Here is a 16,548-nt window from a genome sequence, read left to right as displayed (position 1 = left end):
ACATGTAGACTTTTAACATAATGAAGATCATCAAATCAGGTGCAAATTACATTATGTTTGCTAAATTGTAATGTCAATCTAAGTTCTCATTTTTATTTATTTATTTTTTCTAGGATTTCAGCCTACCCATTCAGGACATCTTACCCATCTAGGAGTGCTTTGGCAATGTCTTCATCTTCCTGGTAATCCCCCAGCTGTGCAAACAGGACTGGCAAGGTGCAGCTAGCCATGGTGGGGTGGCATCGCCGTAGGTATTCTAGCATGAGGCAGTGGCTTTCCCGAAGCACATAACGCTCAAGCTGCTTGCTGTATGGCTCTGCACTCTCATCCTTCAAACAGCAGCTGTCAAGGGCAAGGGTTAAAGCAAGAACAAACTTATACTCATCAGCACACATGTGAGGGAAGTAATATGTCTATATCCCAAATAGTACTTTTCCAAGTAGTATTACATCAGAGGAAAGATTATAATACAGATTTTAGGTTTCAGACAGCTGGTTTCATTGTGAAAAAAATGCAGGTCAACACCAGTTTTAATAGTGATTGTTATCAACAGTTTGACTGGGTCTTTTTTACTTTTGAGAAACATATTAGCCTTGTCGGCTGTCAGGCAGAAGCTCGGTGGTCCAGTGGATACATAGCTTCTACTAAAACACTGAATAATTGGTGCATATTCAAGTCAATGTAGGGCAATTTGTCAATCAGTTGCAACAAGATACTACATAATATGACATTTTGTACACGAAATCAAACTACATTCTGTAAGAAAGAGAAGATGCAGGAAATTATCAAATGAGCCTACCTCTGGACTTTGGATTACTGGTATATACAAAAAAACAAAAAACAACAACAAACAAACAAACACTCCAGTTATCAAATACTAAGCTGTGGGTTACTCTGCCCTTTTCTTAATAAGAAAAACACATGAAAACAACGAACACAATCACTTGTGTTGATAAGCACATAAAGTGTGACCTATCCTAAACTCAAAATATCCTTTGCTGTCATGCATACACGTGCATGGAACATCCCCCCTCAAAAAAAAAAAAAAAAAAGACAAAAAAAGACAAAAAAAGACAAAAACAAACAAACAAAAAACACAAAAATACTATTGTAACAGTCATTACCTGTTTTATTCTCTGCATTTTTAAGTGTTCATCACATTAGGATAAATCTACTAAGTATATATGTAGTAAATGAAATGGGAGAACATTATATCAAAGTTTACAAATCTTACCACAAGAACCCATCAAGGGGAATAAGTACATCAAATTCATCCACAACTTTGCTCTGGACTTTGCACACTGCACTGTTGGGATGGGTGTGGCTAAAGATGCGCATGCGAAACTGATGTAGTGCTCGGTCCAGTGATTCCTTCTCCTGAGATGGAAACAACAAGAAAAACATGTATAAGATAACTTTGTTACTGATGCTGCTGCTAACCTAATAGTGTGAATGCAGGAAAGCTGCTTGCTTTTTATGACAGATCCACACATGAATGTCGGTTAGTTTTCTCTCATCGAGTTGTCCGTTGATATCAGTGATAACTGTAAAAATGAAATATACACAGACTCACTTAAAGAAAAATTAGTCTTCCCTTAATCTTGCAATCCTTCTTCTGCCTTTTGCTACCACTACTACACTTATGCACAGTCAAATTATCATTTCTAGTACGATTACAACTAAAATTTCTCCTACTATGAATGTTATTTCTGCTACAACCACTACTAGCTGCCACTGCTACCACCACCTCTGCTACTTCTGCTACTACCACTTCTACCATAACGATTGCTTTGATTACCATAACAACTAAAGGTAGGAACAACATTATCACTACCACTATCACACCTGTAACTACTAACTCAATTTCTTTTACAATACAGACACATTGACAAATTTTTCTGCTGCCACTTAATATTGATAGTCACCAATAGCAACTCTATGGGTGGAAATTTGTGCCAAGATATATTTCGGAAAGAGGGTGATTGTGTACTCAACTCACCTCCTCTAACTCTGCTTCGAAGTAGGCAAGAGCAAGAAGCAATATCTCCATAGCAACCACAGAGAGTTTGTCAATGATCTCTCGCTCCATAAGCTGTCTGGCTATGGTAACCCAGACAGGCAGACCCTGGGTGACTGCTACCACGATGGAAGCCGACACTTGGCGACAAGATTCAGAGTCACGCTGGTGAGAAGGTGGATAAAAGTTTTATGTGACCATTGTGAAATAGATGCAGCTGTCATTTATTCATTACAATCACAAAATTTACAATGTGAGACATTTTTCTAAGAAGTGTTGCAGCTTGCTTGTAAACAAAACATGACATGACACAACATTACAGAAATCACCTAGCATGCCTTAACAAAGTCTTCATTAGGAGTTGCACATCTTGTACCAAGATGCCTGTACCCCAATGCCAGATTCCTTTAGAATAATTCTGTGCATGAGACTCTGGCTCCAATAATTTGTGATTGCCCATGTTTCAATTCTTTCTGTAATGAGTATTGTTATTACAAAGAACTCATTCACACAAGGGTGCCACCAGTGTGTTCTACTGGCTGTTTGAATCAAAACACAGTGAACAAACTACAGAGTAATGTCTTGACTTCTATATATCAATGTCTTAGCTTCAAACACTAGATTTCAACCACATTGTAATTGAATTTTTATTTCTGTTATACTGCCTTGAAATACGGCAATCTCCACAGAACTAAAAGAGCAGTGAATTTCATTGTATCAGAAGAGGCTGTACTATGTCAGTCATAGAAGTCTTCATTTCAAAGTAACATACAGCAAGGATCCTTATTTAACTCCTGAAGACCTGTGAAACAATGAATAACACAACTTACATTCATGAAGTGTGTGCATTTTGTTTTGTTTTTTCTTTTTTACAATACAAGGTACGAGACATCACTTTACTGGCTTGAGAACTATTTACCTGTTACTTCATAGACAGCAATAGGTTGTTGTTGTTGTTTTTTTCTTCAATCTGGAAGCTCTTCCTGCTCAATACTTGAGTTTCAGGTTCTATCAGCAACCATTTATAGTACTTTCATTTTCCTTACCTGGGTTTCATTTAGTTTGTTTATCATACCATAGGCTGATGATTCCATTATATACTTCCTGACTTAGAAATCCAGAGAAAATTAAAAAGTGTTTTTGGAATGAGGAAACATATTCTCCATGGTAAGATGCAAAACAAATAATAAACGAACAAACAAACGTCTACTTACTATCGACAACATTTATTGAGTCAATTGTGTTTATTCTCATTTCAAATACAAGTCAGGGTGGTAAGAAAAAGGGACACAGAGGAAGAAAACACAAATGGAGAGGAGACTAAAAAAATGTAACCCTACCCTGCTTCCTGAGGCTGGTTGCTGTAAAAACTGCATCATTCTGTTGGCATGCTGGATGCTATGCTTCAGTGTCAGGGCAGCGCCATAGCAAACAAGGGAGGCATCACAGGTGAGGCAACGATGCCAAAAGGTTACCAGAGATTCCGGGTGGTACCATCGTAGGCACTCTGCCACCAGAGGGAGGGCCTGTTTAGGGTGCAGAATGACAAATCACATGTAAGAGCACACTGAATGAGATTAGCGATATGCACCTCATAAGCATTCGTATTATATGGCAGCATGTTCAGAGGAGAGCACATTATGTGGAAACAAAGGCTGCATGAACAATGGCTATAACTTCTTGGCACAGCCATAGCATGAGTCAGTTGTCAAACTGTTGTAATCTTGAAATCTGAGAGTGTTACAGCAATTAAGCTTACCCATTTGAAGTCTAGAATGGGATGTTCATACCTCACATGTCTTAATTAAACCAAAAAGAGAGAGAACCACAGAATGAAAGATAAAAACAGTATACAAACTTTTGACCAGAAATCCCCACCACAAATAGAACACAAATTTATGACAAAATGAGGGAGAGAAAGTCTGTATTTCTGAGCTTGGAGTAATTTATGAAAGTAGTCGTGCAGTCAAATATTGTGATTAGCTTTAAGGAATGAATGGAGAGAACAAGAGGCAAATATGAATAGAAACAATGCACACAGTGACAATATGAAAACCCAAAGAATTATTGTTCATTCACTAATAACATTGAAGTTTTGACCCTATGAATGCATAACATCTAGGAACAACATCATGTCCTGATTCTGTGTAATTAAAAACACATAAAATCCATCTTACCAGGCCGAGTGTGAAAAAGTACTCGTGCAAAAATATCCACTTTTACAGTATAGGAATCTTAGAATCATACACCTCAATACTCTTAGTCTAAACGAAATGCATCAAGTAACAAGCAAGTTAATGTATTCACAAGTATATTGCGATGTTCATCTGGTCAGGATGACCTATGACCTGAATGATATTGATAAATGTTGAAAGTGCCACCAAAACCCGTAGGTTTCTTCTTCTACCCACAGTACACTTCTACACAAAATCCGAAGAAAATCCATTCCATATCGCAGCCTGTAGAGTTAACTCAAATGGGCTTTCAAAAACTCATTCTCATGTTCTGAGAGCCAGAACATTATGACAAATCATTTTTCAATCAAACCTTTGATTGACTTAATGATAATCCCAGGGACTTATGAATTGACTTAATGAAAATCTCAGGGACTTGGCACCTGGTGTGTGACACTCTTGTCAACTCTCTCCAGTTTACGTGACCTTATATTCTGCATTGGAACATTTGTCATAAATCCATGTAGATATCTCTAGCTCATCCTGCAACTACCTGGATCATTTCTGGTGACAATCTTCAAAGACTTTCATGATCTGCTGGAAATCCACTCTGTTGACAAGGTAATCTACTCACAGTCCCATACTATCATCCTCATGCTGGTGTTCATCAACTACAACTTTGGTCTTTGACATTGCCTTACACTCTCCTCAGTCTCTCGATATTGTTCCCTGTAATTCCTTCTGAAAGGCAGGATTACTGAGCTTATTAGCCTATTGGAATCTCTATTCATCTAAAGTTCTCCATCACTACTTGCTATTGTGTATACAATGGCTGTGGGAACATGAGCCACAAAGAACATGGTGAAAGAAGCCCTCATGGATGATGAGGTAATCTGTGCTCTGAGATCGCTCTTCTTTGAAGCCTTTGACATGAAACTGGATCAGCTGTTTGTCCGTCTTGACAAACAAGATGAAGCTATCTTGGATCTGGAAAGCAAAATGGAGAGAATGGAAAAGGCATACATGAAACTACAGGAAAAACATGAAATTCTCCAGGAAAAAAACAAGAAGCTAGAATCAGCACTAAACCACCATGAACAATATTCCAGAGGAAACTGCGTCCGGATATTCGGTCTGCCTGAAAGAGAAAGAGAGGACACCAACAAACTTGTATGTGACATTGCCAACAACCACCTCGGCAACAACCTCAAGATGGATGACATAGACAGGAGCCACTGCATCGGCCATCGTCCAGAACCTCCAGCAGGATCTACCCCATCTTCCCACAAACCACGACCCATCATTGTGAAACTCACCTCGTACAGACAGCGCCAGAACCTGTTGGTAAACAGAAGGAAACTGAAAGAAAAGAAAACTGGAATCAGCATCTACGAGGACTTGACATCCATCAACAGAAATCTCCTCTGGGAAGCTATGAAATAACTATAAAAAGAGCAAAAAAGAAGAAAGCAGAGTGCAATCGGCCTGGTCTACAGATGGTAGAATCATCGTCTCTGTGAAGTCTGGAAACAACAAAACTGTGAAGAGACAGATACACACAACAGAAGATCTTTTGAAACTCCACTGAACATTTGATAATACTATATACCTTGCTTATATATTGATATTGTCACCTTTTGTACTTCATTATCTTGTTCTTTGCAACGAATAACGATATCCAGGTAGTGTTCTTTTACTTCCACTCATCGTTTTGTTACGATATCAACTTTCTAGTAGATTTAAATCATCCATTTTTTGTGACCTTTGAATAGTAAGTGTGTCTGTGTGTGTGAATGTGTGAGTGTGAAAGTAGCAATGTTTCTTCTTCTACTCAGTCATGGCTTTGTGTAAAACTGTGCTTCAGATGCACTGCCATTCAATCACATTTCTGACGATAATGAATTTTTGTTGACGATTTATAGTTATTTCAATTTAACGAAAGAAATCAATATCAATAAAATTGCATCATTAAAGATTAATCCTTTCAACATTAATTCAGTGAATCATCAATCGCTCAATATTGATGAAAGCCAAGAAATTATTTCCAATTTTCCTGATGTTGATTGTAAGACTCTATGTTCAGTGAGGATTTTCATGCCAAGCATGCACATATTAACACTGACCTATCTTTTTTCATATCAATGCAAGAAGTCTGCATAAAAACTTTGATCAATTCAATACCCTTCTTGCTACAATAGACTTCAGTTTCAGCATTATGGCAGTATTTGAAACCTGGTTTTTTTCAAAAACAAACTATAACATGTATGATATTGATAATTATTCTCTTGTTGATATATGTAGACCTCCAGGTAAAGTTGGTGGTGGAGTTGCTTTGTATGTAAAAGATGAATATTAATATGTTATACGAAATGATTTGTCACTCATATATCTAGTTATATGAAGTATAAAAATAAACTCATAGTTATTATTCGTTGTTCAAAATATAAGTATTACAATGAAATGTTTTTGTCAACACAGGGTGATCTCAAAAAAACATGGAGACAAACTAATGAAATCTTAGGTAGAAAAAATTCAATGCTATGCCCAAAAGTATGTGCTTTTAAAATTCAAGGTTTTCTTCAAAACGGGATATAGCAAATCAATTTAATTCTTATTTTATCAATATTGGTGAAAGACTGTCAAAATCGATTTCTACTCCATCTTATTCATTTCAAGAGTTTATGTCATGTCAAAATGCTAAATCTTTTTTGGTAAAACCATCATCTCCTTATGAAATTATAAAAATATCTTCTTTAAATCAGACATCAAAAGCCAGTGGGCCAGATGATATATCTCCTCGAGTCATTAAAGATTGTATTCAGTATATTGCTGATCCATTATGTAATATTTTTAATATGTCATTGAGCACAGGTGTTGTGCCAAATGAATTTAAACTTGCCAAAATAGTTCCTTTGTTTAAAAAAGACAATCCACAGAATATTGAAAATTATAGACCTGTTGCTCTCCTCTCTATTTTTGCTAAACTACTTGAAAGACTTATGTATAATAGGCTTTATGACTACTTAACCACGGAGAATATCCTAATTCCTGAACAGTTTGGTTTTCGGAAAAATCATTCCACCTCATTGAATTTGATGTATTTCACTGATTATATTTTACAAGAAATTGCTAAAGGTAATATTTGTTATGGAGTGTTTATGGACCTCTCAAAACCTTTCGACACCATCAACCACCATATCCTTTTAACAAAGCTATGTTCATATGGAATAAGGGGTTTACCCCTACAGTGGTTTTCTAATTACTTGTCAAATAGAAAACAATATGTGGTGGTTGATGGTGTCGAATCCATGCAAGGAGAGGTAAACATCGGTGTACCTCAGGGCACTGTGCTGGGGCCACTGTTATTTTTAGTATATGTTAATGATATTGTAAATTGTTCAAACGTAATGAAATTTTCTCTTTTTGCTGATGACACTGTAGTAATATATTCTCACAGAAATGTACACACACTTATATCCACTCTGAATAATGAATTACAATTGTTGAATGAATGGTTTAAATGTAAGAAGCTATTTTTGAATTTTACAAAAACAAAGTATGTTTTATTTCACTCTAAGAGAAAGAAAATTTCTTTAAACTGTGATTTGATTAAGATTGAAAATGTAATTATTGAAAGAACTCAAATTATAAATTTTCTTGGTATTTTTATTCATGAGTCTCTTGAGTGGAAGCACCACTTAGAAAATATATCTTCGAGAATATCAAAACATGTTGGAGTGTTATCTAAATTGGTAGATTTTGTACCTAGAAAAATTTTACTTCATATATACAATGCAATAATATTAGCACATTTTAATTATTGTAATGAAATATGGGGCAAGACATATAAAACTCATGTTGAGAAATTATATATGTTACAAAAGCGTGCGATAAGATTGATTTCTAAGAGTAATTCTTACAGTTCAAGTTTGCCAATTTTTGTCAAGTTGAAAATTCTACCCATTTATGAACTTGTTCGATTTAATATATTAGTGTTTATGTTTAAGTATCATAAAGGTATTCTCCCTATTCTGTTTCATGATATGTTCAAATGTAATTTGTGTTTTCATGATTATCCTACTCGGGAAAGATACAGCCTGAGAATGCCATTAGCCCGTTTAACAGTTAGAACTCACTCAATTTGTTTTACAGGTGTAAATGAATGGAATTCAATTAGTTCAGATCTCAAGTCTAGCACCACACTTTCTCACTTCAGAATATTATTCACACAACATACTTTTAAGAAACTGTTATCCACGACTGAGTAGACTGCTTGCTACCAAATTTCTTCTCCTCTTCACTTCTCTGATCCTGACATTGCTACTGAATGAGTGTGTTGTGTGTGTTGCGCTGTGTGTGTGATAAGAACATGTTGTGTGTGTATAGTGTAGGGCTGATAAGTTTTTTTTGTGTGTGTTTTTTTCCCCCTTCTTTCCATTTTTGCACAATATGCCATTAACAACTGTATTTTGTATAACTTTGTTTTGGGCCCCAACAACAAGCACCAGATGCTTCAAAGGGGTCCCGGCATTAATTTCTATAACATGTGCATGTATGTTTATATATATTGCTTTTGTTTTTATTGTGTACATAATGGACTTTTGATTTATCTTGTGCCGAATAAAATTGAATTCAATTGAATTGAATCCCACTCTTAAACATCTATGCAATGAGTAAAATCCAGGGCACGAAAGATTAAGTATAATTTCAGCAATAATTTCAGCAATAAGAATTTTAGCATTTTAACCTGATCTCTGACCCTTGACCCCAAAATTCCAAAGAGAATCATTGTCACGCAGTACATGCATATGCAAAAAAATTCATGATACCTTGAGCCATTTCAGAGATATGGAGAAAGAAGTGAAATTCTACCATTTTCATTTGACCTTTAACCTTTGACCCTATGACCCAAACCCTTCCTTTACAGAATCTCTATCGGGTAATACATGTTTACACTCAGCTACAAGAAAAATCTTCAGGTATTTTACAGATATGGGGGAGCAGTGAAATTTCAAATATCTGATCTTGACCTTTGACCTTTAAACTTGAGCATGTGTGCCCTAAAAATTGATAGGCACCACTCATACAGTGTACATGTGCCAATGGTTTTTAAGTTACGGTGTCCACAAAACTGATCACAGACAGATGGACAGAACGATGGACAGGACGGACAACCTGAAAACATAATACCTCTGACAACACTTTGTGATGGAGGCATAAAAATCCTCATAGATACATGGATTAAGAATCACTCATTCTAAATTTTCTATACTCCAATTAAATGTCTTATTTGCAACATCAAAACAACAACGTTGGTGCATGATTAACTCTCCATTTGCCTACCTGATGGCTCATTCTGCGAAGTTCCCATCGGCTGCTGGCCAGAGAGTTGACCACCTGCAGAAGCATCTGGTTCAGGATGTTTGTGAGTGACTCCAGCTGTAAGCATGGCAGCCATGGCAATGGGCTGTCTGGGTCTGGGTCTATTTGGCCATCTCTGTTTGGAGACATATGATTAATGACAGAAGAGTTTGATAACAAAATGAAGTGATGCTAGGTTCTGTATGTTTTGAAGAGGTATTGTGCAGTAAAAGATATGATATGAAAGTGGCTAAAATTCAGACCTACAGCACATTTACCATTTTTCATCATGCATTTACTTGCAAACTCTCTTGGAGGAGTCTTGTGTCTTTGAATGTTCTATAACAGACATATGGCAGCATACAAATGCTGTGGATCATCAATTATCATCATCATTTCTAAGGCATTAATTTATAATTATCATCAGGTACTCTTTGGGGCAGAGACATGAAAACATGAGCCCCTTGAGGATTGATGCTCTCCTCAGCTTCAAGTTTTGGCCTTGATATGAACTCCATTTTGTCCCCTGAGCTGCCATTAGATTAACTATCTGCCTTTTTTCTAAAAGTTAATCATATTTTCTGTGCATGCATGTTTAACAGCATGAATGAAACTTTTTTTTTTCAGTCACATTAAAAGTTCCATAGTGAACAGAGTCTTTTAACAGAAGTTAATTTTTCAGGTCACAATGCTGAATTATCATTTCCTGCTACTAAAATGCACACTGGTTGTTACGTGTTATCTATTCATATCATTCCCCTTGGACGTTTTTATTGTCAGTCTCATACTTTATCATTTTTCTTTGTCACGCCTGTTGCACCACATTAATCTCTGGGCCTCTTATAACTTTTTAAGATGTGCCAAGTATCCCAAGTATACTCGGGCAGGTGTCAATGGGAAATGTGTGTTGTAGCACAATCAGCCTGTCCTCAATGGGTTAAGACTTACTTCACTAGTGACTTGTAGGTACTGAGGAGCCGCCTTGCCTCAAAGGAAAGATCAGCACTGTCAGAGGATTCCTCAAGGATGGGCTGGTGCAAACTGGCTTTGGCTGGCTCATCAAGTAAGTTTCTGGTCTGCAAATACATTAAAGAATTTAGTTGTGATGATTCTCAGGAAATTATAAGTATGAAGGCTCATAAATTTGCCAAAGTTACTAGAAATAGGCCAACACACAAGTCTTTAATGAAATAATATTCTTACATTCGTGAACTGATGTTTAAAAACGCACAAGAAAACTGTTAAAATCTTTATGAGGAAAACATAAGCCTACATGTGCCCACTGACTTTCAACCAATGTTGTGTGGAGATGTGGAATAGGTAATAGTAACAACCTATACAAACCTCTGTCATACCCAACTTTACAAAACAGGTGAACAAGGTAATGACAATACTAGGGGACAGCTAAAACAATGGAATAAGTCATATATGTATACAATCAACCAGATCAATTGGTGTGGATAATAAATGTAGAGTGTATGTCAGGTGTAATGGATACAAACATGCCACACCTGAGCTGAACAAATACTGCCACACAATAGCTGTATTTTGAAGACAATGAAACTCGTGTTATGTTGGTTATGACATCCACTGTTTAAAGGGGATGGCTAGTAACCAATCAGTGGGAATCAGTGGGAATGCTGAGGGATGATTGTTCCAATCCTTGTGGGATTCATTAAGAGTACATTATATATCTACTGTTGTGTGAAAATCATTTGCTTCAGAACGGTCTCATATTCAAGTAATGTGCAGATTAATGCCCCATCACTGACCAGGCACGCTAACCTGGAAACATTAAACTGCACATTACTTGAATATGAGACCATTCTGAAGCAAATAATTTTCACACAACAATAGATATATAATGTACTCTTAAATGAATCCCACAAGGATTAGAACAATCATCCTCCAGCATTCCCACTGATCAGTTACTAGCCATCCCCTTTAAAAAGCAACAAAGTTTCAAGCTTTAATATGCAAGATGACTGGGAGGTAAACACTGTCACTCAGAATAATGTTGGTGTAAATTAAATGTCTCTGTTGAATTAAGACATCATCACTGTCATCAGAATCCCTATTATTTTCAATCATTATCAATAACATCCATACATACACAATCTCCACATTATCACTGTAGGTTGTTAATGACAACAATCACTTAAAATAAAAGATCATTCCTATTCATCATCAGTAATTTACCTTTATCTTGAGGTTTTTGTCAGCATCATGAGTGAGCCCAAGCAGGGATAGTGTCCCACTGAGTCCATGGCTTGCCCTGCGGCCCCCTTGTAGGTTACCATCAGGCCCCGATGGGAATGAGTAATGCTTGGTCATGGGCTGGTTGAAAAAGTGACCCTCTGCCATTGTCTGTGCTCTACAGAAAATTGGTTTTAGATATCAATGCAAATCTGAGCTCACAAAAATGCATGAAAAGGATTAACAGCAAGAATAGTATTGAGTGATTGAAAGAGACCATTCAAATTGCATTAAAATGCAGAAAGTTGGAAATGTGTTAATAGGCCCCTATTCTAAAAAGCCAATGTATCAAGCAGGAATATCACATGTATCATGACTGGGCAGAGTTTGTTGTATTCATGAGTGATTACAGGTACCCTGTATGCAAATGTGGTTGAGTGAGTGTGGGTGAATGTGTGTGAGTGTGACTACTTACATTGTTCTCTATCAGCTTAATACCATTCAACAGTGACAGAATTTTTACATACAGTGAAATGTGAATCTGACAAAAGTAATAATGTCTCTTCTATGCTACACAATCCTGATGTGGAGCAGCAATAGCAATGTGTTTATGGGGGGGGGGGGGGGGGGGGGGAAGGGGGAGGAGAAATCTCACCTTATACCTGTGGATGCAAGAAGTCAAGTGGGTAAAACTGCCAGCACAATGTATTACCCGAAAAGCAGTGCCACAAAAACTAACTTTAAACTCATGGGATGAGCCACACAGGGTGACACACTTATGCCACAGACAAAGAAGATGCTGCCACTATTTCTTGAAAACTGACAATCACCAGGAAATTAGTGTAAGGTAGAAAGCAAAGGCAAAGCAGTACAATATTGGCAGTGGGGTCATGAGTGATATGACCTGGATGCAAACCACAGTGACAGGCAGTGCATTAGCCAATCAAAAGAAAGCATTTAATTAGTATCTGATGACACCAGCTAGGAGGATGGCTAGCACTGCTCACTGTCAAAGAAAAAGAAAAAAAAGTACTCTTCCTTGAAGGCACCGCGTACCTCCTCGTAGGTAAAGAATACATGCTGGAAGCTCTGTATACTGGGAGGTCTGAATTAACACTGTTTTCATCCAGGTTTGAAATTCCACACATTTTGCCAACACGAATGAATAATCTAAATGTAATATAAACTGCTATGTGATGGACACAGATGTATGCATCATTGTGAAGACAAGAGAAGTGCCATGGTGCCTTTGATGAGGAAGCAGAAAGTTGAACACCTCTGAACCCAATTCCACCTGCAAGAGAACCTAATGAGATACCCATTAGTAGGGTTACAACACCTCAGAAAGCAGAGCAAACACTTAGAAAAAACAGTAGAAAGGCTCCCTTCAAATCAGCCATACATTGTATTGTAAGGAGACATCAACCCTCCATCTTTCTTGGGAGCAGGAAAAGGATGTTGTGGGCTGGTATGTCATGTTAAATGAACTGCTGTACCGTGACTGTTCATATTCTGGGAATATCACAATACACTGTAGATAACGTACAACACCTCCATAAAAGGACAGTAACATGACCTAATGGTTCCCCTGCTCTTCCTTGCTGAAATCCATGCTAGCTCCGTGAGTGTTTCCAGTGTGATCCACAAAGCTACCTTGTCTGTCCATGTAGACACTTTACTTGTCCATGTATACACTTGGCCCTGAATGTATCAATACTGGCATTGAGAGGAAATTGTGGTGCTGCACTCTTGAACACCTGGACTAAAATTTGGGATAACCTGAGATGCGATTCTTGTGTAGAAAGTGTAAAAGTGGCTTTACTAATCGAACATAGGGAACATTTTAAAGATGATATTTTCTGTATGAGACCAACAGTTAACAATTTCTGGTTATACATGTTGTAACTTGAGTTTTATGCTGGTTTTTATAAGAAATTTGTCAACTCAATTGCTGGGCATCAGAACACAATTATTTACGACTGCTGCAAATAGACACATTTCAGTGTGCCAAAATGCAATATCACTGAAAAATAAATGTAGCACTTAAAAGTAGGAGTCTTAAATGGATGCTGCTTGTTGCTTTTGCAGCTGTTTCACAGAAAATTATATTAGACATTGAAACAAACACTACAATAAGCTAGAAATTATCTAAAAAAGCTGGAAATGATCTTAAAGAGCACATTTCACAAAGACTGGCATTTGTCAGTGTGACAGAACATCATGATCATACCACAAAGCAGTAGCAGTGAGAGAAATGCCAACATAAAAAAAGAAGATATTGAACAGAAACACAAACACTAATTACAGTATCAACTAAAACTGCTAAAATGACTTGTCCTATGTGGAAAAACAAATGACATCCAGTTTGTAGATCCCGAATTGTATGCACAAATCAACCTAAGTGATTGAAATTACTATGCAAGTTTTGAGACAACATGTAGTTACTGTATGATAAAATAGCGAGTTTGATTGATGAAAATTTTCAATTACCAAATCAGCCTATTACAATTCAGTGGAACAAAAATACATCATAAAAACTACAATGTATATTGTACAGAGAATATACCAAACTGTTACACAGAGCAAATTGTTTTACGCTACAGCCAAGCTTTTACTAATTAGAAATACATAGACACAATGCATATAAATGTGGGTGAAAGAATGTGAGTGATAAAAGATATCCCCACAAAAAAAAACAAGGAAGGAAGGTATTGCCAGCTTTTGAAGTATTTACTGCATGCTATCTCGAGCTTGTAATTAGTATGACATACTGAAATCATTAATTTTGTTCTGAATAATATATGAAAAGCATCTTGCAAATCTTGCTTTAAAAGTTTGAGAATTTAATAGCATTAACCCTCTACTCAAAAAGGGGTGAGTATTAACTTAAGAGTTATATGCTTAGCATCTCAGTATTGGCATGCAAAACATACTCGAATTAAATCTTAATTTGGTATTATATAACCTTTGGTATTTAGTGTGAATAGCAACTGAGGGGATATACAAATTGATAAAGAGAGGCATAATTTTGATTTGATATAAAAAAATCATTTAAAGTAGCATTTATTCTAATAAGTTGCCTTGAACTTGAACCTTGCAGAAGCGCAACATGTTTTGCACAAGAATTGGGTAAACAGCCTTTTTAACATTCAACAAGAACTACAAGACAATACATAGATTAACTGAAATACAGCTGTATGCATAAATCATGAAATAATCCTATTTTCTAAAGAATACAATGCATAAAAACTCCATAAAAAATACAGAAATAAAAAAGAGGAAATTCTGGATTGATAAGCAATATACAATTTCTTGCATACAGTTTAGAGCAATAAAGCCAGCCACATTCATGCTGCAAATATGATGTCTACCAACCTTCTTCTAAAATATCTGTATAGCACAAACACACACACAGAGAATAAAAGGGAAAATGTATGTTTTGATACACTTGTAATTAGAAATGCCATGCATTTAAGAAGAAATTAAAACCACTTGTAAAATAGTAATCATATGTCTAGTTTTCCACTGAAGAGATCTTCAGTTAGCTGAGCAAAAGTAATGAGGAATACAGATCCTTACAATACCTGTCAAACTTTAATACATACAGACAATCCCAGAAAGTGACTAAATACCTTGCATCTTTCTTTCTTCTTTACAAATGATAACTAAAATTGACAAGCCTTTGCATTTTAAACAGGTTGACATCATCATGCTATCAGCGAGTGAGAGGTGTGCACAATACTGCATAAACTATACAACCCACTGACTCATCCTGCTGTTTGATAGAAAAGCCAAACTAATATGCTGTATCAGGCAGCTTTCAAAGAATGGAACTTTGGCAAAGGTTTCATGTTCAACTTCAACAAAAGGCCAAGGGGCTTGTTACGGCACATTTTGGTAAATTACCAAAATGTGCAAGTTACCAAATTTGCCGTCACTATGTCACAGCACATTTTGGTAACTGCACATTTTGGTAATTTACCAAAATGTGCCGATAGTGCACTTTACCTGACAGGATCAACTGTTACCAAAATGTGCTGTTAAAAGTGGATTTGCCTGCACATTTTGGTAACTGAACTAAAAACCCATGGATGGGCTTGAGATTTATAATACGGTCAAGGAGTTAAGGTGATATGGTCCTGCAGTAAAGACAGGCAAGACACTTATTTAGTTCACCAAAGGCTCGAATAAGCTATTGCGATTGCTTTACGTGCGGGTATGCTGTGTGATCTGCGTGCCAGGTGCGTGGGGCTGACAACTCAGTGAAGGAATTCCTCTGAAGGAATGGCAGAAGTACCACAGAATGTCATTAATTTGGCCGCAAACGGGGACTGCGAAATACATGAGTGGGAGTTGCCTGCGAGGTACTGCCGCTAAGGGCCTCCTACTGACGTTCTGCGTGTACCTCTGCGGGCAATTCCCACGACTCACCCGGAAAAAGTTTTGGTCATGCTGTAAACTTAGCTGCGGGTAAATCGGACTTGCGTGCACACCTCCGGGCAAATGCAGGCGAGATATGTGCTAGGTACTGTCGGGTGCGGACCAACTGCAGAGAGCTCCGGGTAGCAAATTTGCTTCCCCGCAAGTCAAACTTCCCCAGATACGGTATGACAAGGTATGACTTGAGCATGTTGAAAATATGTTCCGAGTGAGTTGCCGGGGTACACGCAGAACACCAGTAGGAGACCCTTACCGGCAGCACCTTGCAGACAACTCCAACGTAGGTACTTCCCAGTATCCGTAAATCGCTCGTAACAGAAAATGGTTCGGTTTCAAAGTTCTCACGCAGGTGAAACGGAA

The 16,548-nt window shown here is 37.1% G+C and overlaps 1 protein-coding gene across 1 annotated transcript in view; it reads right to left on the bottom strand.

Annotated features, from left to right (window-relative positions):
* LOC140232626 (uncharacterized) overlaps positions 1–16,548 on the bottom strand; it is a 53,281-nt gene that overhangs the window by 11,973 nt on the left and 24,760 nt on the right. Inside the window, exons 14-20 of the mRNA XM_072312727.1 lie at positions 11,752–11,926; positions 10,501–10,628; positions 9,535–9,688; positions 3,358–3,543; positions 2,000–2,182; positions 1,235–1,377; positions 145–342 (exon numbers count right to left, since the gene is read on the bottom strand). Of these exons, the coding sequence (XP_072168828.1) occupies positions 145–342; positions 1,235–1,377; positions 2,000–2,182; positions 3,358–3,543; positions 9,535–9,688; positions 10,501–10,628; positions 11,752–11,926 (1,167 nt within the window). The remainder of the gene's footprint in view (positions 1–144; positions 343–1,234; positions 1,378–1,999; positions 2,183–3,357; positions 3,544–9,534; positions 9,689–10,500; positions 10,629–11,751; positions 11,927–16,548) is intronic.

The sequence above is a fragment of the Diadema setosum genome, chromosome 9, assembly GCF_964275005.1.
Source record: "Diadema setosum chromosome 9, eeDiaSeto1, whole genome shotgun sequence".
Classification (NCBI taxonomy): domain Eukaryota; kingdom Metazoa; phylum Echinodermata; class Echinoidea; order Diadematoida; family Diadematidae; genus Diadema; species Diadema setosum.
Note: the sequence above shows the minus strand (reverse complement) of the source record. Positions and strands in the feature narration are given on the sequence as shown.